The following is a 25,054-nucleotide window of genomic DNA, read 5'->3' as shown; positions in this document are numbered from 1 at the left end:
TCTCCTTGGCAGCAGTGGGAACAAGGCACCAAAGATTGCATACCATTTTAAGTGTATAAAATGTATAAAATTTTATTTGACAAGTTAACAAGTAAGCATTTTATTAATCCATTAAAACACTTCGTTACAAGTCAGTGCAGTTGAATTATAGCTACCCTACATGAAAGTTGATTCTGAGGTGAACAAACTGACCTACTAGGGAGTAGGCAGTTTAGTATTTTGTGAAATTTAAAATTTACTAGCTATAAGACAACTTCAAAAATTTCTTAACACAGTAATTATTGTTCCCACACAATATCATCTTTTTTCAGTGCCGACTGAAGCTTCTGCACATTTTTTAGCAGCTGAAGAGAGCTTCTGCGTTTGTGCCCGGGACAAGATTTAGACATACTTTCCCTTAAAGTGACTGCAATCTCCTTTGCTTCGTTTTGGCCATCACACTTTAGTTTGACATGAGCTGCCCCTTGCTTCAATTTCTGATTTTTTTTCTTTAATTTCTGCACCTAGGAAGAAAGATTACTAATTAGAATGTTACATACTCAGAAGACCTACAGCTGGAGAGCTTACTGGACTTCTACCAAACTCCAAACTAAAGATATCTAAGGGACATTAAAAAAGTTAAAATCTACCATCTTGTACACAGTTGTTGCTCCGTAACAGAAAGCATTACAGAAAGCTGACCTCACCTGCACTCAATAGGTTGTTGAACCCCATAACTGCCTACGGTAAAAATGTTTGCTTGAGAGGGATAGAATATGTTATCAATTTATATTTACAATGGTCTTTTACCATTAACAAAACACAACCAACAAACCTGTAAAATGTATCCTGTTTATTACTGGTTACTGCATTTAAGCAGTTTACTTTGAAGCCTCGTAAAAAATAGGAAAACAAAATAAATTGCTAAGGAATGTTTTTTTAAATGTCAAATAATGTCTTGACTTGCACTTGGCATGAAAAGGTCACTCCCAAAGATAAAATTAGGCTGGAAGCATTCCATATGCCAATTTAGGCTTTAAGTCCATTTCTAAAAATAATTAACTTTAATTGCAGTCTAGAACATATTATTAACTGTGAAACACAGAGATGACTACAGCATTTTTAGTGTGACAGGTTCTAAAAGCAGAAATATGCATCGGAAATATTAAGACAGGTCTGTACAAAACACAAATAGAATTGCCCGTGTGCAACTGCACCAGAAAAAATTACATAGGCCAAGGGTGACAGGAGTGGCCTGTATTGATAACCAGGGCATGATGGACAGTAATCAAGCAGACAGACATGAAGAATGTGCTATTTAGATCATGACCCTAAGGCGTGTGCTCTCATAAGGCTGTACCAGAGCACGGATGACGTGCCAGGAGATCCGCACCCTGATAATAAGAAGGGATGACAACAAGGTTGCACCACATTGTATGTGATATTCGTCTCCTCATCATCCCAAAATGAAGGCAGACTGTAGCCATAAAGGAAGAAACAAAGGTGCAGTTGTTTTCCACTGTCTAAGGTTCCTGGAGGATTAAGTCAGCAAGATTCTGAGGCAAGGAATAATACCATAATTGTTGGCTTCTCAAGAATACATGAGATTTATCCAAGACACAGTTGACATTGCCAATTGAGGCTATGAGGACTCAACAATGTCTTTTGTTCATATTGCTTACATGCAACTCTGACAATTCTACTTTGACATAAGCACCTCTGTGCTTGCAATGACACACACAATAAAAGGTTTGAGTGAGTAAAATCTATCAAAGAATGAATGTGAATAAAACTGGTCAGATTTAAATTCACTACCACCTCCCCCTTTCATAAGGTCTCATACAGTTTTGTTTTGTTTCCTGTCTAAGTGAAGTTCTTAGGTGAGTCTGTTTATCCTGAAACATAGGATGAAGAACAGAAAACTATCAGACAGAACTATGGGTTGCATTTTTTTATCATATATTCCAAACCACATTGCTACAAAAGGGTAAAGTTGTTAACCTATAGAAGAGTGATTTTATATGCGCATGTATGAAAAGCTGTCATCTATGGCTCTAAAACAAATTCTGAGAGAATGCATATGGGTTATGGGTTTAACAAACCTGGCCATGACTTTGGAGAAGCTGTGGTCAACAGACTATTTGGTTCATAAAAAGCTTCAATATTTAAGTAAGACATTTAATCCTATCTGTACTGGAAATATAGCTTCCTTCTCATTCCCCATAAGGACAGGACACAAAGGAATGAAATTCCAACAATTTGTCTTAACGCAGGGAGCAGAAGTGACAGCCTGAGCAATTCAGCTCTATATTGCAGAACTGCCACCAGGAAGGAAGTTTTTGCACTTTCCTAGATACATAGCTGCCAGCTGTAAGCGTTTTTCTGGATGAAAAGAAGGAATTGGATGGAGGTACAACACTGAGCTACCAGCCCTGGCTTAAGCATTTCAGTGACATTCTAGTTATTGACAACAGGAGGCAGAGTTGTGGCAGCCTTCAACCAGAGCGTTACTAGCTAGAGTCTACACCTTATTCTTACAGTAGCCTGATGCTCTTTCAGCTTGGATATTTGTTCTTCTTTATTCTCCATTTGTTTTACGAGGCAATCCAGCTCCCATTCTAGGTCTTCACGAACTCTGGAGTCTTGAGCCTCCCGTACTTGCTTCAGAAGTTCTTGATGTTCACTATTAAAGACAAGAATGGCACACTAAGTATTCACGATATAGTCTCTAAGATTTCTTCCAATACTTTCAATGTATTGCAGGAATTGCTAGCTGTTTTGTCCAGAGTACAACAATTATAGCATTATTTACTGCCTCACACAATATGCATTAATCTGGAATATGTTCACACTAGAAAAGAAAAAGTTTTTTCAGTGGGTCTGATTTTCTCATTCCAAATTTGTAGCTGATGTACATCTTATTCCTCCCCCTTGTCACAGTCATAACAACCACATGTGTATAGTGTGCAAAATGAGAATTTGGAAAGTGAACAGCAGCTATGCAGCATGGTATTTTTAATTCTTGCCCAATCCAGCGCAGATTTGAAAGCTTAATATAATACTGAAAAGTATTGATTAAATTAGTATATTTAATTTATAGTTTTTTTCTGACAGATAATTCCAATTAAAATACTCTACTGGAAAAGATTTGCAGTGAGGTGTGCTGGTTAATCAAATTATCAGCTTAATTAAAAGAAATTGTGTAGATCTACTTGATACCTAGATATCGGAACTAGTCAGAAACAGAGAGCTACTCTTAGATAAATAATCTCTTTACAAAGGTCATGGCTTGTTTTCTGACTTGTGAGTAACTGCTGCTCCTTGACAGCTTAATTGAAGCAACTAGTTGTTGCTATTTAAAAAGAAAAAAAAAAAAAGCCCATCCCTGAATTTCCATGAGTAAGCCAAAGCTTTTTGAAGAAGAGATTGGTTGCCATTTTAGATCTTGCCACATCAAGGATTTCAAACCAGTGTCAACATCCTAACTGGTTTAACCAACACATCCTCCTCTGTTCAAACCACAGCTCATCATGTTGACATGTCTACTATGACCAGCTACATAGCTTTGGCCCACAATTCTACAAGCTTGCATTAAGGGGAAGATGCCTAAGAACAGGACAAGTTGTAATCCACATTTGCTTGTGTGGCTAGAAAGATACATACACTCCCATCTAATGCGTTAGCTTCTTCCACACCCTGCCCATTTTCTGGCAGGACACTGTCCTCTTGCACAACCCTCTTACAGGACTGGCAAGTTCTCCTGCTATCAACAAGGAAAAGGAATGAACGCCAGACTGTCTCAGCACAAAGGCCCATCAGGTATGCATGTATGGAGAGAACATAGAAAGAGTGAGGAAAAAGTCATTGGCTGGATGTTGTGACAGGACTATTCCTGCCACAGCTGTACCTACCTATTCTACCACCCAGACTGACTGCATTCTGCAGGCTTACTCAACTTTAATACCACCTTTGCACCCTTCTCAAGGAGATCACTCTTGGTCTACTCTGTAGACCTCAGAATATGTTTAAAATTTCTAAAAAGCACAGGCCAGAAAGATTTTTCATTTGTTGCAGCTGTTACTTCAGTAGCAGTTAAGTACAGGATGTGGAAGCAGAAAAACCCAGCTGAGGCGTATGTTGCTTGCTCACAATATCAGCTAAACACCGGGAGAGAAATAATTTTTTGAAGTCAGGCCTGCTCAGGCCATTCTGTCAACAAGTAGACCTACACTTAAAACAGGCTAGGTTTGACTACAGCACAGCTGTAGCTTCCCAGGTCTACCACTGAAGTAATTTTTCCCCATAACACCAGGGATGAGTACTCACAAGCTCATTTGGCCCAGCTCATCTTGCATGGCCAACACAAGCTCTGAAAGACTTCTGGTGGCAGTAGGTGATGTGGAACAAGAGGATACAGATTTTGAAAGTGCGCTGTGTCCTGAAATCCCAGACGTAGCTCCTCCTTGGCTTCGTGATGAGATACGTGGATTGAAATGCTTCATAGTATGCAACATGCTTTGTACGTTTGCACCAACAGAATGGCTGGAACTGACAGACTTAAAGCAGAATTATTAAGTGGTTTACAGAAGTGATTAACAATTACAGTAAAGACACTTATTCAAACTGTAGATGCTGATTTTGCAAAAGCACTTGGTTTCACTCACCTTCCCAGCCACAAAAGGTAGCTCACCAGCCTTTATATGTAATTGTGAAAGGTGCATTTTCTTCACTGTAGGAGTTCTCTGTCATAAGGTAGACAGGAAAAGACAAGAAATTTCAATGTGTTAACCCAATAGCACAAACCTTTTTTTTTTTTTTTTTAAATAAGTAAAATTAAAATAAACAAGCAGAGAAATGCATCATCTCAGTTTCCTTCTGGTTTTAAAAAAATGATTTCCCTCTGTATGTGGAAGGAGTAGGACTTTCCAACAGCTGAGACAAGTCGATTTTTTTCCAGATTGACAAATAGATTGACATTAAAGAAACTGAACATTGCTTACTTAAGTTTGCAAAACCACAGTTGCAAAATTTTGACTGACCTGTAACGTGTTGCAAAATGAATTTTCTTGATTTCAGCAATCCCCCCCCAAACACAACATCTTAAGATGCCTACTTAAAATGGCTTTGGAAAGTAATTTTGCCAGATAAACTGAAAGGCAGCTAAGACGGGACATGGAGGATGGCAGTAAAACTGTAACAGAAGTTATTGTCATGCTGGTAAAGGGAAAGTTTTCCAGTGAGGTGCTACCAGCCCCAGCTGAGTTTTAATTACCAAAGGGAAAAAAAAAAAAAAAAGGGAGTATTGAGTATTGTTCTTCACTATAGAAATGGAGTAAAGTGCAGCAGACAAATCAAGGGCCTCTTGCATCACCATTTTTCACAAATTCTCATCTCTGTGTGAGGCAGTTGCTATCACTAACAGTATGCTAATAAAAACTTCCATGTTACCTTCTTAGTTTGTTTCTTCTTCCCATTTTCCTTTTTAGGTTCACTTTGAGATGTTACAGAAGACATCAAAATCCTGTTTATCTCCAGTCCTGTTTGAAGCTGTAAGAATAAGCAAAAAAGAAAACAATAATCTAATGTAATATTAGAAGCACAAAATCACATGGCCTAATTAATTCCCTCTTCATGCATGGATGAGAACCAATTAAAGGCACTATTAACTGTCCTGCTTGGAAGGCAGAATCTATGCTTAAAAACAGAACAGATTCCTAGGATGGCAGGGTATCAGGCAGATCTTGCAACTCCGTCTCAGAAGTCCTGATTTTCATATTCAGCTGCAGTAGCTGTATTTTTCCGCTGTGACAACCAGCAACTGAGCTAAGCCAATCCTGCTGCATGCTGGGGATCTGATCATAAAATCCCAAAAACATGAACATTTGGATTTTACAGTCTGGGGGCAGAGAGAACTGAGCCCCTCTGTGTAAGATTGAGGTCAAACCTGCGGGACAATCCTTGGATTGCTCTGTAGTTCAAATTTTACATCAAGGCCCATGATAAACAGGATAATAGCTGTTCCCAATTAAACATAGGACAACGACTTTGTTTTGGCATGTGTAACAGTTCTGGCTAAACAATACTGGAGGTCCACCACAAAAGTGGGATTATTCTGTTTTTTTCTGTCATCAAAAGGAAGGGAACCATCCCACATCCTGCATTTCCCAACCCAGATCCAACAGACCTAAATCGATCCTGCAGTGAACTAAGATGGTACTAATACTAGTTTAGGACCCCATTTACTACACTTAAGTTGTTTCTTGAGCAAATGTTTATAATACTGCTAAGGTCAGACTATTTGCTCTGGGAAAGTCTTTCTTACTATGTTTCTCAGAAGATAAAATCTCCATACTAGTCTTTCTGTTTTGCAGCAGCAAGCAGTTTAAGCAAGAAACCCAAAAACCTGTGAGTTTTCAACTGTGTCATTCTGCTGGATTCTGGAGGTGGTCAGATACCTGGGCTGCAATCTGGATGCTATTTCAGACTTCCTGAGCTGATGAAAGCCTCTTGGATGAGGTAGAAAAACTGACAGCAGTGACGAATTAATTTAAGCTGTCAGCTTTGTTTATGGCTAAGTTCTTTCAATATTATTCTTCAGCTCTGCACCCTCCACACCTTGCCCCAAGGGAATGCCACCACAACTGCTCTCTTTCTAAATAGCTACTATTTCTCAGTGAAGGGAGGTTTGGAATACCTGGAGCTACTTTGCCCCTTTAACAAAAGGTTTCTTTGATTTTGCTTTCTTTCATAAATATTCCTCACTCAGACGGATGGCCCAACAAACTGACTATGGTTTCACAGAATAATGAATTATTCAAGCTCTCATTTAATGAACAATGTAACAGTATCACTGATTAAAGACTTTTCCAAGTATAGTCCAGTATATTAGATTTCAGCAAATCTTAACAAAAAGAACAAACAGAATAACCAACCCTACTTCAGGTATAAGGTTTCTTATATGACCACCTTCTAGTTACTGTAAGTTAAAGTTACCTGATTTAGCTGCAGATTCTCTAGAAATTAAGTCTCTACGCAGCTCACTTATAGCAACTTTAAGACTGATAAACTGTGCCATTATCACAAAATGAAGTAGAATCTTCCTTGACTGAGATATGCAACACACCTGCAAGCTTTCTACTATTGAGTTTATAACTGGCCTACATAGTATTCCAGTTCTTCCCAGGTAATAAACACGTGGAGTTTAAATGTAATTTAAAAAACGGTATTTTGGACAGAGATGTTAACTTCCTCCAGTAATAAAAATATGATAAAATCTTTTCAGACTACCTGAGCAGTTTTGTCTTGCATTAGTTTACGCTGATGCTCTTGTGTACGAAGCTTTTCCTCTAAGCGTTTGATCTTGTCCTGAATTTGAAGACAAGGACGATCAGTCACACTTCAGTTTGACATGCTGAATCAGAAGTCTGAAGCAGCTTGCAATTATAATCTGGGATACAACAGGATGGAGGAATTTATAAAGCCCAGACTGAAAAAAAGACTCATGCAAATGAACGCAAGGTGGCATTCAGTCAGGTATGTTTTATGATCTTAGCTTTAACAGAGGACATTTTTGCAAAGCTTAGTACTATTAACAGTATACCATACAAACTATATGGAATGAGGGACTTTCAGGCTCTCATTCCATGCATGCTTACTTCTGCAATTCTCTGAGTAGCAGTAAGTTTAAGACATTCTTTTTCTAGCATTTCAAGTTTTTCAAGTTTCTCATGCAGTTCTAACCGGTTCTGATCTTCCTCTTCCTGAAGCTGGGCCTGGAAAAAAGTAAGCAAGAATGGAGTTGGCAGCTGACTGAAATTGTTTCAGATGGCAAAAAAACCAAATATGCCACAGTAAAGGTATTTAACTAGTTGAACTTATGCATTTTTTAAATTGCAAACTGATGAAAAATACCAGGCAGACAAGATTCAAGTTTCCAGCAGCCTTTTTGTCTACCAAATGTGCAAGTTTTAGCATGGTTTTGCTCATTAAGAATTCCACCCAGGGAGTCTTTTCAAACAATTCATCTAACAGTTGTCATCAGTCAGTCAGACAGTAAATTGCTTCCGTTTGCAGCTACCCTGAGAAGAGCTGAGTAAAAATGATTGCCACAAAAAAAGTTACGATCTTAGATATTTCTATACTTCTTTACTATATCACGACTTTGTTAGAATGCTAAGAGGCTTCACCTGTTGTTCTGAAACCATTTTCTTTTCCAGTTCCGCACTGGAAGCCATTTTTTTCATGTAATCCAGCTGTTTCTCCAGCAGGGAGCAGCGAGATTGTGCTGCATTTAACTGCACACTTACATCTACAGAGAAAAACAAAGACATTCAGTACAGCAATGGGAGCTACACATTTAGCCAGTCTGTCATCTCACTGAGGAATTCTCTAGCTTGAAAACAGGCAAGAAAAGTTTCATTAGTCATGTGCTTAAAATACATTTTATATATAAGACATGAGAGTCAAGATATTTTTTCAGAGCTAGTCCCTAATATGAATTCCAAAGGTGTGAGCACTATGGTTACTTTGATTTATATCAGCACACATCTAAACAGAATCTGGTTTCTTCCCTTTTAATTTTTCTCAAGTTAGCAGTGTTACACATGTAAGCAGCTGCTTGCTTATTGTAGGAGTTAGACATACCACCTGAAATCTGCTTATTCTTTAAAATAGCTTTATGGGTTATGCAATACTGGGTTAATATATGTAAAAACAAGACCTCAACTTGATTCACATTTATCAGGCTCCTGCCCCTCCCCGGTTCTGAAGCAAAAAAGAAAAGGGGGTTGTATTAATTAGCAGTTTGTCAAAATAAACACTCCCTGGATTATGCAGTCTTGGAGTTGCTGTGGCTACACCTTATCGCTCAAGAGAAATACCTTTCCTCTGTTGCATCAGTTCTTGATGTGCTATGTCCTTTTTGTTGGATTCACGCTCTAAGGCCTTCTTATACTGAGCAGCTGCTATGGAGAGGCTGCACAGATTATCTTCAGCCTGTGACTTCTCCAACTCTAGACGGTGGATCTTTTCTTGAAGAGTTTTCAGGGCTGCCACCACAGCTAGCAAACAATGCAACAGTTCCATCTTAAGTAATAGGTCCTAGTATTATTATTATTAAAAAAAGCCCACTTCAAACAGCAAAATACTACCTAAATTTTCTTCCTAGGATCACCCTCAAAATGAACTATGTTCCCCAGCAGTACACTTATACATGCAGAACATATCTGGGAGAAAACTGACATATTTACTGCATAACTGAGGTATAAAGCACAGGTCCTATGAGTGAAACTGTTTTCACTCCAAATAGTAGCAAGTGCAAAGAAATCATGGCAAATTGAGTAGAACAAACCCTGGAACTTCACACAGAAGGATGAACACAGATATCCAAGTTAGGTCACAAGTTTTGGTGTAATGCAACTGGTGTAGATAGGAAAGCAAAAAAAAGACTCAGATGGCGGGAATAAGATACAAAGGGACATTTTGGTAAAGGATAGATTTAAAAAACTTTATTATTTAAAAAGCTAATGATTCTGTGCCTATTTTCTTGTATTTGATGGTTCTTTAAACCATAGAAACAAGTCTGCAAGATTTTGCTTTTAGTCTCAAATGTCAAAATTAGGTGTCAAAGTTATGCCAAAAGAAAAAAAGTTGCAATTTCAGCTACAAGGAAAAGTCTGCTAGCTCTCCAAAAAGTATACACACCTGTGGAAGTTTAAGACATGTTCTGTAACAAGTCAAGCTTCTTTTCTGACATTTTATAAGCCTTGATAGTCTCACTAGACCAATTTTCTCGATAAAGGAATACCCAGCAAATATTGCTAGCTCCATAACAACTCTCATCAGCCACATTAGAATAAAATAAAAAACAAACCAAACAAAACACAAAAAGGGAGCCAAAAGCAGATACCAGAGAGCAGAAAGATAAAGTGCGAGCACTTCTTCCATCTTTCCATTGGCATGCCAAATATTTCATACTTTAACACTTAGCTACATAACATCAAACTGAACATTTTAATCCAAAAAGCCCAAACCAGTCGCAGATTCTTCAGGTGAAGAACCATGATCACATGCACACACAGTGGCTATGTCTGTGCAATATTGCAAAGTTGTCCATGGTACTAAATCCAAACATGGCATCCTTGTGATTCCCTGTGCTCTCCAGATATGCTAAGCCACTGAGCACTTGCCCTGTGAGCTCCAGACAGTAATCACCCATTCAGGCACATGACAACCATGGCAGACCCATGTTTCATACAGACTGATTTTCATGCTGCTAACTTGCCTGAGAGTCTGCATCGTACAAAAGTTCTCTCAAGGAATCATACCACACAAAAACCTTATAAGTGATTTTAAGCTAGAGGGAATCGAATAGCCCTATGCAAAGCTATTTTCAAGTCAGTGTGCCATACTAATGATCTTTTATTGCTGTATTTGAAGTCATGAACTGCTTCTGCTGAGTTTGAAGCATTCTCCATTGCTTTTAGAGGAAGTCTGACGATTTTAAGTTAAACAATTTTCAAAGCCAAAGTTTATAAGGATGTTAGAAGACTTGCAGCAGTTTCCATTCCAGACGTATGACTTCAAGGAGACTACTCCCTCAGGACACATATACATCCTGTCTCAATGTCAGTCTGATAATTGCAGCAAGTCATTGAACTAAGTAAAACAGAACAGGGATCTTTGCTCACGAGATTTCACATGGAACAATTAAAAAGACCACTTTAAGGATGTATTTTTGCTTTACCGTGGTTATTGGGGATAGAAGGCCTGTCACCACTAACAGCTGCCAACTTCTTTGATTCTGTATAAGCAAGGGCTGCAGGAAGCATCTTATCTGGTGGGTGAAGAAAGCTTCCTATGAAACTGTTCTTTGATTCAGAATCCATAGCCTGTGAAAAGAGAGCAATTTAAGGTCATTAGCTCTTTAATCGACTATGTAACAGTTTCCAAAGTATGTCACTGTGCAGTTTTATATCAAACTGCTGTTTATATCAAACCAGACCATATGCATCAAAATAATAATTAAAAAAAAATCCCACACATCCTCAGATGAATCCTGTATTTTAATGCAATTCCAAAACAATGCCTTTCATAACACTAAACAAAGCTCTCCTCAAACACCCAAAATTTCTCAGATTTTACTTGGTGCTTTCAAATAACTTGTGCTGATTTTTGTCCTTTTAAAAACCAAGGATTATCAACTTTTTGTATTTTCTGTTTCACAGACTTCAGTGTCTGCTTCTCAGTGCTCCCTGCAGAGCAAGCATTCCAAGTTTTACAGCCTGTTTTCATTTGCAGCCTCCTTACTGCTCTAACACCTATATTTTTACATATGGCTTTATTATGTAAAAAAAGACATGGTTCTCCACATGTAATATTGAGGTAACAAAGGATATTTAACATGCAGTATCCCCAGAGTATGCATTAAATCCTTTTTCTCCACTCCCTTTCTGCCCCACCCTTTCACATTCTTTATTTTATCAGAAGCACATCTGAACACAGTTTACACCCTGCCAAATAGTGATTTTCCTTGATACTCAAGACAGGCACAATGAAACTTGCAGAAAGTGCTTCAGTCTAATACAATCTCTAGGACAGCGGATCCTTAAAAGATCATTCAAGCCTCATATTTTTTTTACATTGGAAAGCCTATGACAATCAAGCATGGGCCATAGGTCATCTGAAAGGAAAAAGGTGGAAAAGGTACTAATATTGAAGAGGTCTTTAATAACTTTGGACTTACCGCTACTGCAAAAATAGCGTTCATTAAGCTTTTTTGTTATATTTGGTATTCTACTCATCTACTTGTCCTACATACCCAAGAACAGCAGAGACAATTCCAACGTCACACAAATACTTCCCTCAAAAAGATACACTTTGGTCTATTTTAATAAAGGCCGTATTAACTTACACTTCAAAAATTGAGAGAGTTGCTCACTTCTGAAAGCTGTTACCAGGTTTTGCTACCTGTAGCAAGTGTAAACACTATACTGAGAGAAGGAAGTTACTATAAAAGCAAGTTTTAAATCACATTGAAGCTACCTAGCAAAGTAGTACCGCACATTTCACTTGATACAGTGTAAGAAATGAAGAGTATAGACAGCTTCAGCTGACAGAAAAAGAACTTATTTGAAGGCTTGATGATACAATTATGGTATCACTGCAGTTTAAAATACAGGATGCACAACTGGAACAGGCTTCCTGCTTGGGCATGGCTATTTACAGACACCAGTTCCCAAAAAGTCACCCAAAGGAGGTAACAGGAGGAAGAACTCCTAACCAAAACTGGAGCCTGCTGATGAAGCACACCCTAGGAAAAGCCATTCATAGCCGGCGGGCAGGGAAGAAAGTTTTCAATGAAGGAACGAGTTTCCAGGAACAGCTCCTCCAGCACTAGTTCAGAGGCTGTATAAAAGAAAAACCAGCATCCATCCACACCGCCTCTTCAGCATACACAATAAACCAAAGGTACACAGAAATACTTCCTTCCTCCTCCAAGTTGTCATCATGGAGAAGTCGACACACACCTCACTTTGCCAGGGCTTGCTTGACTTGGGACCTCCCAGACATCGCTGCTTTGGTGTGCTAACAACCCCAGGACAGATTCCACAGTTCAAATTGGCTCCCCTGGCACCGGCATGGCCCCCCAGCACCAGCACGGCCCCTCAGACCCGTAAGAGGGGAGCTGCCTGGGCTACCCTTGTGCAAGAGATCATTTCCAGAAAGTTCCTTGCAGGGCGCCGCCACCATCTTGCCCGTGCCAATGGGCCACCCTGGGCCCAGGCCACAAGCTCTCGGCACTGGGTCAGTGGCTGCGGGTGGCCAGGCAAGCCACCATCTCTGGCAAGAGGTCCCACCTGGTGACCCTGCCACATTTATGGCCACACAAGGCATTTATGTGCCTCCACACCTCCCCCCTGGATGTCCAGGAAACACCACACAGGGACACGCCACTATCTCTAACAGCCGGCCAGGTGCATCAGCAATTTCCAAAAGCACAAGGGGCAGTGGTGGTGAAGGACACGAAGCCAGGAGCAGCAGAAACCTCAAGATATGGATCGGAAAGTCCTGTGGTCACAGGGAGGGTCAAGGCCAAGACAGGAGAGGAGATGGGACTGATGTCGCATGGTGCACCAGCATGGTATTCCACAAAACGAGAAATAAGCAAGACTTACCAATTTTCCCATTGCTTCTCAACCCCTACATGCTGGTGACAAAAAAGACTAGCAAAAAAGTCCGCAAAAATATGCATATGTGCACACAATAAGCTTCCTACCGCTTCCGTGACCAGGGGAAGGAAACTTTGGATACTCCAGAGGAAGAAGGTGGTTTTTGCTCAGGCCATCTAACCTTTTGGCAGTCAGCATAAGTGGAGACTTGCTTTTCCAACATCCTCCAGTAGAACATGGCTCCCTCACATGCCTGCAGCTGCTACATATCAATTAGTTTCCTTATTACTTTCCCATAAACAATTCTGCTGTTTCCAAGGAGATGGGTTTGTGGACAGTTGTTAGGAGGGCGGTATCCGAAGCAAATAATGAATAAGAGAGGGAGGGAATAAAGCACCAAAGAATTTAAGAGTTTGTGTTCAGGCTTGGTAACACAAAGGGGCACGTATTTGCAAGAAACAGAACTAAAAACTCTTTAGTTCTGCAAGTGAAGCCAGAAGAAAGTGAAAGAGAAGAGGCCAGCTCACCAGCCAAGTGATGGTGATCCAGCTAACCCAGCACGGGATTCAGCATGAAAACCTACAATTTTGCTAGCACAGAAAGGGTAACACATACGCTGTAGCTGGAGTGGGAGCTCCCCAACCTACTCCTAAGAGCACAGGCTCTGCAAGGGGTGTGAAGGAATACAACACTGCATGACCGAGTCACCTGTGTTTGCAGAACCCCTGCTACGGACATGGTTACGGACACCTTGCTTTGCCACAGCTTCCTCAGACACAGAGGCTGAAGGAATGGTTGCTATAGTGCCTAGAGGTTCTGCCAGTGTAATTGCTCTAGGAGAGGTGCTCTGAGGTAGAGGAGTCCTTTAGTATCTCAGCAGATAAAATATATGTAGTTTGTAACAACTACGCTGCACAGGAGCGATGTCTACAACACTGCAATCCTCAGACAAGGACATCGGCCAGGAGAAAAGGATCAGGTGACTCTACACCAGTAAGACATCACCAAACATCCTGACCACTTTCAGTCCACTAGGACAAGAAACCTATCAGGAAATAATTAAGTTGCTTGACGTACGTTTGGACGTCAACTGTCCATCAACTTTTTCCCTCACAAGTATTTAAGTTTCTATAAAACAATCACAGACGAGTTTGCTTTTTAAAAATGGTTATGCAGCCGACATCCATTGCAAGCTTAACCTACCACTCATTTATTCCACGCTACCATGGATGCTGGCACACGGACCTAGAGAGGTGCTTTAAAGCAGATATTGTTTCCCGAATGGCAATGTTTGTACTAATGTAACTCCATGAGGCTTAGGGGGATTTAGCACTTGAACAACACTCATTAAAGAAGCCAAAACACATTGTTTAGACAAGCCCTTAGTTGAGGAAATTAGTGCACTCGTTCAAGTTTGGGGAACAGCCAAGGGAGAAGTATGTGTATTAAATGGAGGCTGACAAAACACCCAGGGTACAGGCAGAGGGGAGGGAGGAAGAAATGCCTGGCTGCCACCCCAGCTGCCTGTGCCACGGTGGCGAGGGGTGGCGGGGAAGCAGCTGCAACATGCCGGTCACAGCCGGACTCACTGCCAGCACGTTGCATTTTTTAACCAGAACTGACCCAGCCAGTGTTGGCGGAGGCATTGGTGATACTCAGATGCTCAGTGTTATTTTATACAGAAGAACACAAAGGAGACAGTTCATACAAACACTGCATCAGGCATGGGACAATTTAGTGCTGTTAACTGCCAGCTTGGCCCAGCCACCCATGTTTGCCTAAGGCAAAACTACAGTACTTACAGGGGCCTATAAGAAAGATAAGAAAGATGAGGACAGACTTTTTAGCAGGGCCTGTTGTGATAGGACAAGAGGTAACAGTTTTAAACTAAAGGAGGGAGGATTCAGGCTAGACATGAAGAAGAAATTTTTTACAATGAGGGTGGTGAAACACAGGCATAGGTTGCCCAGAGAGGTGGTAGATGCCCCATCCCTGGAGACATTCAAGGCCAGGCTGGACGGGGCTCTGAGTAGCCTGATCTAGTTGAAGATGTCCCTGCTCATTGCAGGGGGTTGGACTAGATGACCTTTGAAGGTCCCTTCCAACCCAAACTGTTCTGTGATTCTATGTTGCCTCCAAGCCTGAGCAGGAGGCTCCCAGAGCGCAGGGCCACAGGGTTGCAACGCTGTGCATGGTGCCAGACATAGCGAATTAGCTCTGTGACAGCTGTGCACTAACGCAATTGCACTGCCTACACCTCCTACCTTGCTGCAGCCAGCATGTTCCCCTCAGGGTCTGAGCATGAGCAAAGCTGGGCCCTTCGGTGGAACCACTTCTGCCAGGTGGCTCAGTGTCACATGCAGGCTGGGAGTAAGCTTGCACGAAGGCTGTTGGGGAGCAATCCTCTCATCAGGTCTGTACCTGTATATATAACTTTCAGACCTATGAGGACAGCAAACAAGCTGGAGTTTCATACATTAAGACAAACAGTGCATTTCCCATTTCATCATGGTCATGTAAGTACTGATGTGATTTACCTTTACACTATTTATATTTTTTTTTTTCTGAATGTGGCCTGCATGGAGTACCAGAGTACTGGATCGGGTAGCTGTAAAAATCAATTGACATTGTAGTTAGTTACTATTGTCTGTACAAGTAAACATGCCATCAGTGGGGACCTACTGAACACCACTGAAATCATAAATGTTACAGAAAGACCAGTAATTACTTAATCTTCCTCTTCCCCTCTTTTCCATTCCTTTCCTCCATTGCTAGCCACATTATTAAAAAATAAAAAAAATTTCTTCTGAAGTTAAAAGTCAAAAAACCATTTTGCCACATATACAGTTATGTACCATACTGTAAAGCAGCACATGGAAAAGCTTTTTCCGTACATGAGCTCTAGCAGATTCAGAGAATAACAATGACTTAACGTTTTCCCAAAAGATATACACTAAAGGAATAATGTAAGGGATGCTCCCACTAAATTCTCCAATGTTCATTACCTTAGAGATGTTCATTCAAATCACTGTGAGGGCAACCTTTTAGAACCAAAGAGGTGCTGTTAGAACACCATCAAAGAGGAAAAAGAAAAAATGGATCAAAGCATTTTTCAGAAAGAAATACAAAGATACCTGTCTTCTGACCTGACCTACCGGGCATGCACAATTTATAGTGAAAATAAAGCCTCAGATGAATCAAGGAATGATTCACTGTTTATATGACCTATTCTAAGACAAAATTTGAAAGAACTGCCCCAACACAGGCTATACCAAGAAACTCTCAGAATGCTGGCTGCCGCCTTGTCTATTTGAGCCAACCCTTGCTGGCGAAAGGTTATGTGAGAGGCCATTTTCGCGACACAATCCAAACTGGTCTGTTTTTTTCCCCTTTCACTTTCCTTCAAGAACCAGGGAAAAGCTTGGTCAGCTGTACTAGCTGTGCTGCAGCGCTCTTTCAGCCTTATCCCCAACAGACAAAGAACAGCCCTTCCACTGACAAAAAGAAATAAATAACGTTGCAGGCAAACTGCATTGTTGTTTTGGGAACACCCAGTCTTCAGCATCCTGACACAACCGCTTTAATCAGCCTGAAACATATGACCTTGCTCAGGACATATCTCAGTAACTGGTACTCATGTGCCTTCTGTAATCTAAGTGGGTTAGAAATGAAGCGGTGACAGCTGCAAAACAAATAGGACCTCACTGAATCAATAAGGCATTTCAACACGTTTTAAGTTCTGTCAAGTCCCACTTTAAACGAGTTTAGAACAAATGATTAAAATTTGTCAGAGCGTCAGAGGAATTTGGGAGGTTTTTTTAAAACTGACACAGGCAACTCCATAGGAGTTAGTTTGTTGTGCAAACTGTGAGATACAAACTGGCAGTCTCAGAACTGGATATATAATATAAAGGTTAAGTGCCCTGTATCTTTTTTGATACTACTGTGGCAAACCCTATTCATTCCCGAATTTCAAGTCCTAGGCAGAACTTTCATACAATCTTTTTTTTTTCTTTTCACTCTTGGAAGAAAAGGAAAAGAAATTACATTCTGTGTTTTCTCATGACACTTTATGTACTGTGAAGTACGATAAAAACTGGCATTTTAATGAAAAAAACCCTCCTAAGCTTTTTATTTTGTTGTGTCAGACCTTCTAAGCATTCATACCAGTATTTCTCTAATTGCTGTTTGCTAGAGATAAAAGACAGAGAACAAGAAAGATGAAGAAAGAAAATTGAACAAGTTACCCTAGTATACTGGGAACAAGGCAAAGAAATAACCAGGTTTGGGAGGGGGGAATATTTTTTTAAAGCAAGTTTTTTTAGGAATGGGTTCTAGCCTGACAGTGTATCAAGCAAACTTGGGTCACGATGTCATTAGAGTTTTGCTGTCTTCTTCAATGAGCACAATAGACCAAATTTCTCATTAAATTTGGCCTGTATTCAAAAGTGCATGATAAAATCATATTCAATACTTTGTGGAGAAATCAAGTTGATGCAAACTGCTTTAACCTTTATGAGCAGATAACTGAACTTTGCATTCAGAGGAGCAAAACTGCAAATTCCTATCTAGTAACAACTGCTGCTTTAGCATGAAAGCATCTGGCCTGGAATATGGTGTTATCAAAATAATTACATTTATAAGTCTTTAATCAGTCCAAAGTAATTAAATAGAACCTTTCTGTAACAAACACCAAAAACAAACCCAAATAATATAAATGGTCACTAATACACTTCCTCGCTTCACTTGTAGCTCTGTTCTTGATATTTTCCTTTCATCTACCCGCATATTATAGTTGGTTTTTCTCTCTCATCTCTTTTCCTTGTATTGACATAATACTATGACTTTGTTCCTTGCTCTTCTCCCTTTGGTCTTCTTCTTGTCCCACTCCTTCTTCTAGTTTAAATTTAATTTCTTTCTATGACAAGGTTACTCAGCTAATTGACCATGGGAAGCCTGTCGATGTGATCTTTTTGGACTTCAGTAAAGCCTTTGATACTGTCTCTCACAGTCTCCTCCTGGACAAGATGTCCAGCACACAGCTGGATAAACACACAATGCAGCGGGTGAGCAACTGGCTGATGGGCCGGGCTCAAAGGGTTCTAGAAAATGGGGTTATGTCAGGCTGGTGACCAGTCACTGGTGGAGTTCCGCAGGGATCCATCTTAGGGCCAGCACTCTTCAATGTCTTCATAAATAACTTAGACGGACTTGATGAAATAAAAAGTTATTTATAAAGTATAAAGGGCCATTTTTTTTCCTCACACAAGAATAAATATGAAATTTCTTTCCTTCATGCTTCAAATACAGTTGTAACAGATGCTGCTCTTAGTACACTAACTGATGTGGAAATTGAAGGTATTCTCCTCAGTACTCTACATTAGGAATGTAAAAAAGTTACTTTTCCTACCCACTGTTATTTTCTGCTAGTGATGGATGCCATCACACACTCTTCCACACCTAGTTTGCTTAGCTTGGTTACTTCACCCTCAAAAATCTGCTTTTATTCATTAGATTGGAAGCAGCTCTCACAGCTTTCTAGAGAGCAAAACACAGTACATGTGTCCTGACTATTGGAAGGCAGGAAGAAATTACTGGCTCTGGCTATTGACCTTTGATTAAAAAGAGGAAAACTTTGCTGTTGTGGAAAGGGAAGATTTTCAAGGGCAACTGTCTCCAGTATAGAACACTGTGTAATTAAGAGATTAGAAGGGCAAATGCAAAAATTAGGGTAGGGTGAGGTACCAGAGGGTTGAAATTACAATCATAATGAAGAACTATAACGAGGTAGGGGATAGTTATTGCAGGTACTGACTCATTCACAGTAAACACTTCTACTGTATGATAATTTTCACCTTTTATGTCTCAAATATTTAATGGAATCACTGAAAGACAGTTCTAAATGTTGCAGCTTGCCCTCTAGGCAGATGAAACACACAGACTGTGTACCTATCATTGCCTCAGAATTTATTTTTTCAAAGTAAACTTCTGTTTTCACCAATACTTTCTCAGGGAAAGCGTCATTCTCTTCATTCAACATCCTTTAAACTAGTGTGGAGATGGAGTAGGAGGTAGAATTTTAGCCAGATAACTAGAAGAGCATGACACGGATGAGCAGAGAAACACAAGAGGGCAATTGTTCTCCTACATTTTTTTTTCCGTGTATTCTTGTGCTGCTGATAACTAGGCACCTGGCAGGGAACAAGAACTCCATTCTGCATATGGACATCAGGCAACCTAAGAACAATAATGAGAAAAAAAAAACACTAACAAGGAAAAGATAAGTTTCACTCCTGGCAAGAAATAATTCCCAAAGTCATCTTTTGTCAGCAACAGTTGTCTTCAAAGATGCAGAAAAATTACAAGCAGATCTGAGTCAGAGCAACTCCTCAATCTTATTTTGGAGACTTATTTTGTTGATGAATAATTTTAAATAATATAATCTGTTTATATGACTCGGAATATTCATAGCAACTCCAACACATCAGCATTGTGCGCCCTGTACAGGCGCAATATTCTAAGTATTAATGCCTTGTATGTTATACATATATACTATTATATAGTATAATAAGTACTCAAAAACGGTCTATCACTACTGCTGCCCTCAGTTGTCTGGGAAAATTTACAACACTCAAAGCCATACAGTAGAATACTTGTTTCATGTAATCTGTATATTTAAACTTGCATGACTTCAGAGATGCAGGAATATCTGAGTAAGATGCCATGAAACCCTGCACAATGTTGCATATATAAAACTACATTTATTGATTATACATTATTTAAGAGACATTTGTCCCCTATTAACTAGATGCAGAGTTTCTGACTGCAAGGTAATTGAGTGGATCTCTAGGGACTTGGCTTAAATTCTTGCTAATCTGTGTGACCTTAATAAATCACGGAGGGATGGGACTGATAGGGACTGATGTTCCAGGATACATGAGCCTTCCAGCTGAATCCCAAGTTTGGTAATGACAGACTTACATTCCCTGCATGTAAAAGAAGTGGAGGTATATGGCCAAAACAAATAGCATGCTCAGTGAGGAGCTAACAAAACCTGTGTGTGGGGAAACTTTACGAACACCGATGTGTGTGAAGTCCCACCCTGGTGCTTGGCACCTTTGTTCTTTTGGGACTCAGAATCTGGAGGTGTCTTGGGGCGGTGAGCGCCAAAATCTGTTCTTTAAAACAATAAAGAGTCCCTGTAGCTTCTCACGTCTGCAACTTCATTTCATATGGCTGTTGGCCACAGTATTTTCCTTTGTGTTATTACTGGAAAACACCAAGGTCTGTGTTAACAGACAGTTTGCCAAAGGTGCTTAAAACGCATATCAGGCTGTCAGCAGATAAAAAATTCTCAATAAGCAATGTTCATTTTCTTTTAAAGTGTAGCTGGAAGAAACAGGGTCCATCTTCTCTATGCAGTTACCCAGTGGTAAAAGCGTTGGCCGGGAAGTGGGAGTTCCTGGGGAGCATTCATGCCGGATCCCTGACCACCACACTGGACTGGGAGGAGGAAGAGCAGGAAGGAAATGGGGAGTCACCACCTCTTCATTTGAAGTTATGACCCTGTTCAGACAGGCGTGCAAGAGTCTAGGACAAGGAGAAGGCAGATGAGGCAAAAAACAGTAAAAGAAGGATATATCTCATCTAGTTTAACAGTTGAAAGAGAGTCTTGTGTTTTATTTATGCATTTCTGTAGTAAATAGCTCCTGAACAGAAAGAAAACAGCAGTGGCTTGGGATTAGCTACCAGAAACTAGGAGTTAAGTGCCTACAGCTCCCTGTGTCTCCTTCCTTCTCTTTCACACCAGTGCCACACATTTGCCACCCTTTCCAATAGGGACACAACTTCAACAGGTGAGGTGACGAATGCTTCCCTTCCATTTTGCAGTCCTGGGATGCACTCCCGGGTGTCACAAGATGTTGACATAGATCCCTTAGAGCTAAAAGCCAGTTTTGTCATCACTGGGTTACTGAACTGAAGGTGAGCATTCTACCACATGTGGACAGATGCTGAAGCCAGCTGTGGCTATAACAGACGAACCTGCCTGACTTGTTGGATTCAGAGATGTTCCTCTCAGCTGGACCTCTCTGGAAGCTGCTCCACCTACTTCCTAGATCACAAGTGGGCACAAAGGGCAAAGAGGTGCCAAAATGCTCAGCTTGGTGTAATGCTAGACATTTCATCTAGACACAGACTGAGTTTAGATGGGTGCTCAGTGGAGTTTCTTTGATCTGAATTTCTAGTTTGCCCATGATCTTTCCTGGGGTCTAGCCCTTAGTCTTTCAGGCTATGTCTATACAGTTGAATGGAGTATAGTCAGAGAGTTGGCAAAGTACAGCAGGACTTCTGGTGGCCTGTAGTTTGGGTACATCATAGCCCATCTCTTCTCAAAGCAAACCATGCTACAGTGTAGAACTATTCCATAGTCTTTCTGACAGAAAGAAGTGGTCTCCTGAGAAGAAGCTGGTGGCTAATCTACCCATCCTTGCTGCATCTGTGACCAATAAGGAGGCAGGGTGGCAGAGTTTGGTGCAAATGTACACAGGTGACACACAGTAGGCCACAAAACACGGCAGACGTACAAACATGTGCTCAGAGGTAAAACAAGGCCACGTTTTCTCCCACATCTTACAATGTGGCTTGCAGAATCATTGAGACCAGTCTGTTGGGACAATAAATAAGTTTGGGCTTGACACCAAGCTTGGGCCTCAGTTCAAAGACAGGAGAAGTAGCCTCTGGCATTCTTGTGTCTCTCTGCAAAACAGGAGTCACAGAAATTTGCTTCATCAGAGGGCCACCGTGAAGAAAACCACACGAAATACTGTGGAGTGCTCAGATGTTGCAGCAACATGCCAGAACCCAGATCTAAATGGAGAGAAGTGATCCCATCCTAGGTATTTACTAGTTCGAACGAAATAAGCCTCAACAAAATCAGGTGTAAATAGAAGCAGTTGAAGGAGCCTAACTTAAAAATCAACTCCTTCTAAGGTCTACAAATTTTATTGTGTTATTACAAGGTCTCTGGAAATCAACTAAGTGACCTCTGCAATAAAGTGCTCTTTTATGGCATACAGAAACTGGAAAACACTTATGAAAGTAAATATAATATAATTTAGATCTTATTTCTTAGAAAGGACATTAATACAACTACTTTACATTGTATTTTCAAAAAATATTTCTGCATTTGGATATCATTTGCATATGGCTACAGAAGTTCTTATCTAGTTAAAAAAAGAGGGAAGTTGATAAATCATCAAGGAAGGAAATACTGAGGTTTAAAACAGCCACAAATTTGTTTTTCTTCAGCTTATCATTTTAAAAACTCAAATGCTGTAATTCTGGATGAGTTGCCAGATTGTTTCCTTCATAATTCTGCCTTTCTCTTATCCGTTCTTTAGGGATCAAAAACAAGCACGTTAACTTCTGTCAGTGAACACACAAATCAGACAAACACATTCCCCTAACTTCAGGCTCTGATTAATTCTGCTGGTAGCCTTTGACCTTGATTTCCACAATGTCTTGCAGTACATACAGAAGCTTGACCTGGTATCGGAAAACTGCAGAGATCTGGTTTGGAAAAAATAAAGCCACCTTCATCTCCATTACCAAAGTGCTACATTAAAATGTATAAAACAAAGGGCTGAAATCTGAAGTTTAGGCCTTGGAGCCAGTTTCACAATCTGTTTCCTGTAGCCAGAGTTCACTTGGAGCCAGTGGAAAAAACAACTCCTAAAAGATAAAAGGCAGTGCTGTGACTTTCAATCAATCTCAGTATTCGGTGTGGGAACATAACTGTACTAAAGTATAAAACCAACGCTTCAGTTCTTATTCTGGTTCACGTTATTGATCTCAGCTATATGTATCTATTGTCAGAGACATGCAGCAAGTGCAAACATATCAGGGGAAAAATGACAACTATCCAACTTCTGAAGATCAACATTTACACAGAAATAAAGCAAGCACACGTGACATGCCTATTCACAGGAAAACTGGTAGACCATAACAAGTGACAACAGAATGGGACGGGAAGCTGAAGAGGTAGCTAACGTTAAAAAAAAAAGAAAAAAGAAAAAAAGAAAACAAAAAGAAAACAAAAAGAAAACATAAAAGGCACTGGCAGAATTAGTTTCTTTGAACCCATTATCAGTTATGATGGGTGGAGGCCTTGAGTGCTTCAAGAAGTCAAGACTCACATTTTTTATAGGTAGTGATGATTTCAGTAGATATATTGTTCACAAGGGTGCCAAACACCTAGAGGAAGCAGCTGCACAAAGCAGTCCAGGCCTGTCCACACTGCCAAACAATGGCAATGTAGGCTGCTTGTAGAGAAGATTTTATGGGAAAAAGAGATTGGCCTTCCTTGAAAGATACAGATAATGACAGAATAACACTTATTTTGCAAGCTTCAGAGAAACCATGCCAGAAAACAAAAGGAATGTCAGATGAAGAAATCAGGTTCTTTGCAAATAAAAGAGCTGTTGATGGCTGGTGTTGGTGAGCCAGCCCAGTCTCTGCTCCTGGACTCAGAAGTGAGAGAGACTCTGTCTCTCTGTGGTATGTGAGCAGCTTGTTCTGCATTTAACTTCATGTTTGAGTTTTGCATTTTAGAGCGGGAAATGTGTACATGCTAAATTATGCAAGAACCTATAGGCCAAATGTCATGTTTCTAATTTATTTGAAAGCATTCTTTTGCCTCAGCATACTCAAAGTTGTAGTTTTAGGATTGGTTTAATGTGACAGCTGCAAATGGGTGGTTCTGCCCTTGTCTGTATGTTTCCCTCTCCTCTGCCAAGAGGTGAATTGGACCAAGGAATTGACTTGGTTAAAAATTAACTTTATTAAAAAAAAAAAAAAACAAAAAAAAACTGTGTTTTTTTTCCCCTTCAGGAAAACCAAAAGAAACAGCAATACCAGCCCATTTGGTGGCAGACTGCACTTAGTCCCAGAATCACTGAGGCCAGCAGAGATCTCTACAGCCCAGCTGGTCTACCCCCCTTCTCAAGGAGGGCCACCTACAGACAGTTGCCCAGGACTTCAAAGGATGGCGACTCCACAACCTCTCTGGGCAACCTGTGTCAGTGCTTGGTCACCCTCGCAGTGAAAAACCATTTCCTGATGTTCAGAGGGAACTTTCTGTGTTTCAGTTTGTGTCCGTTGCTTCTGGTCCTCTCACAGGGCACTACTGAAAAGAGCCTGGTCCTGCCCTCTTTGCACCTCCCTTCAGATATTTATACAGATGGATAAGATCCCCACAAGCCTGCTCTTCTCCGGGCTTATCAGTCCCAGAACAATTCGGATTAAAAACAAACAAACAACAACCACCAAATTTGGATAAAAAGGCTACAAAACTGTCGCCCAATTTGAATATTCCAGGGATATTTTTTTTTCTCTTTTTCATTTCAGGTGTTGGAGGCATTGTATTTTGCTTGCATCAACTGTTCTTTTGTTTGTTTGTTTGTTTGTTTGTTTTTTCTACTTTCTGCTGATATCTTTACTTAGGTTACATCAAAGGCTTCTGTTGGAGCGTATATCTGACAAGCCTTTGCACTTGCTTAAAACACGTGTCTTTTTTTGCCAATGCAAATTTCTGAAGCAAACCCACTACCGGAATTGCTTTACTTGTGGCTGTTGCCAGGCGTCTGCTGCTTCTGAGAACCTGTTGCGGTAGAAAACAGAACAAAAACAAAGAAAACAAAACCAAAAAAAACCCCACAACACCACGGGAAAAACGTGAGCAGAACCGGCAGCGAACGCCACCTCTTACCCGTCCCGGCCAGCGTCCCAGAGGCCGCTACAGCCCCACGAACGCGCCCACAACGCCGGGAGGCGGCAGTTAGGCGGCAGTTAGGCGGCAGGTACGCGCCAGCGCCCCGCGCCCCCGCCCCGTGCCCCCTGCCGCCGCG

The 25,054-nt window shown here is 40.6% G+C and overlaps 1 protein-coding gene across 8 annotated transcripts; it reads right to left on the bottom strand.

Annotated features, from left to right (window-relative positions):
• Nucleotides 1-45: 45 nt before the first annotated feature.
• On the bottom strand, nucleotides 46-25,054 carry CEP57L1 (centrosomal protein 57 like 1). 8 transcript variants are annotated; one of them, XM_065059676.1, is made up of 11 exons: nucleotides 24,916-25,054; nucleotides 10,724-10,868; nucleotides 8,859-9,038; nucleotides 8,166-8,287; nucleotides 7,635-7,751; nucleotides 7,267-7,344; nucleotides 5,428-5,526; nucleotides 4,644-4,721; nucleotides 4,306-4,535; nucleotides 2,507-2,662; nucleotides 46-503 (listed from the first exon to the last, which is right to left on the bottom strand). In XM_065059676.1, the coding sequence occupies exons 2-11, from the start codon at nucleotides 10,863-10,865 to the stop codon at nucleotides 491-493; spliced, it is 1,215 nt and encodes a 404-aa protein (XP_064915748.1). In that variant the 5' UTR covers nucleotides 10,866-10,868; nucleotides 24,916-25,054; the 3' UTR covers nucleotides 46-490. The 8 variants fall into 8 exon arrangements, with proteins under 8 accessions (XP_064915748.1, XP_064915744.1, XP_021152936.2 ...); XM_065059672.1 differs by having other exon boundaries at nucleotides 2,518-2,662; XM_021297261.2 differs by lacking the exon at nucleotides 24,916-25,054 and adding an exon at nucleotides 13,330-13,433 and having other exon boundaries at nucleotides 2,518-2,662.

The sequence above is a fragment of the Columba livia genome, chromosome 3 (assembly GCF_036013475.1).
Source record: "Columba livia isolate bColLiv1 breed racing homer chromosome 3, bColLiv1.pat.W.v2, whole genome shotgun sequence".
NCBI classification, from domain to species: Eukaryota; Metazoa; Chordata; class Aves; order Columbiformes; family Columbidae; genus Columba; species Columba livia.
Note: the sequence above shows the minus strand (reverse complement) of the source record. Positions and strands in the feature narration are given on the sequence as shown.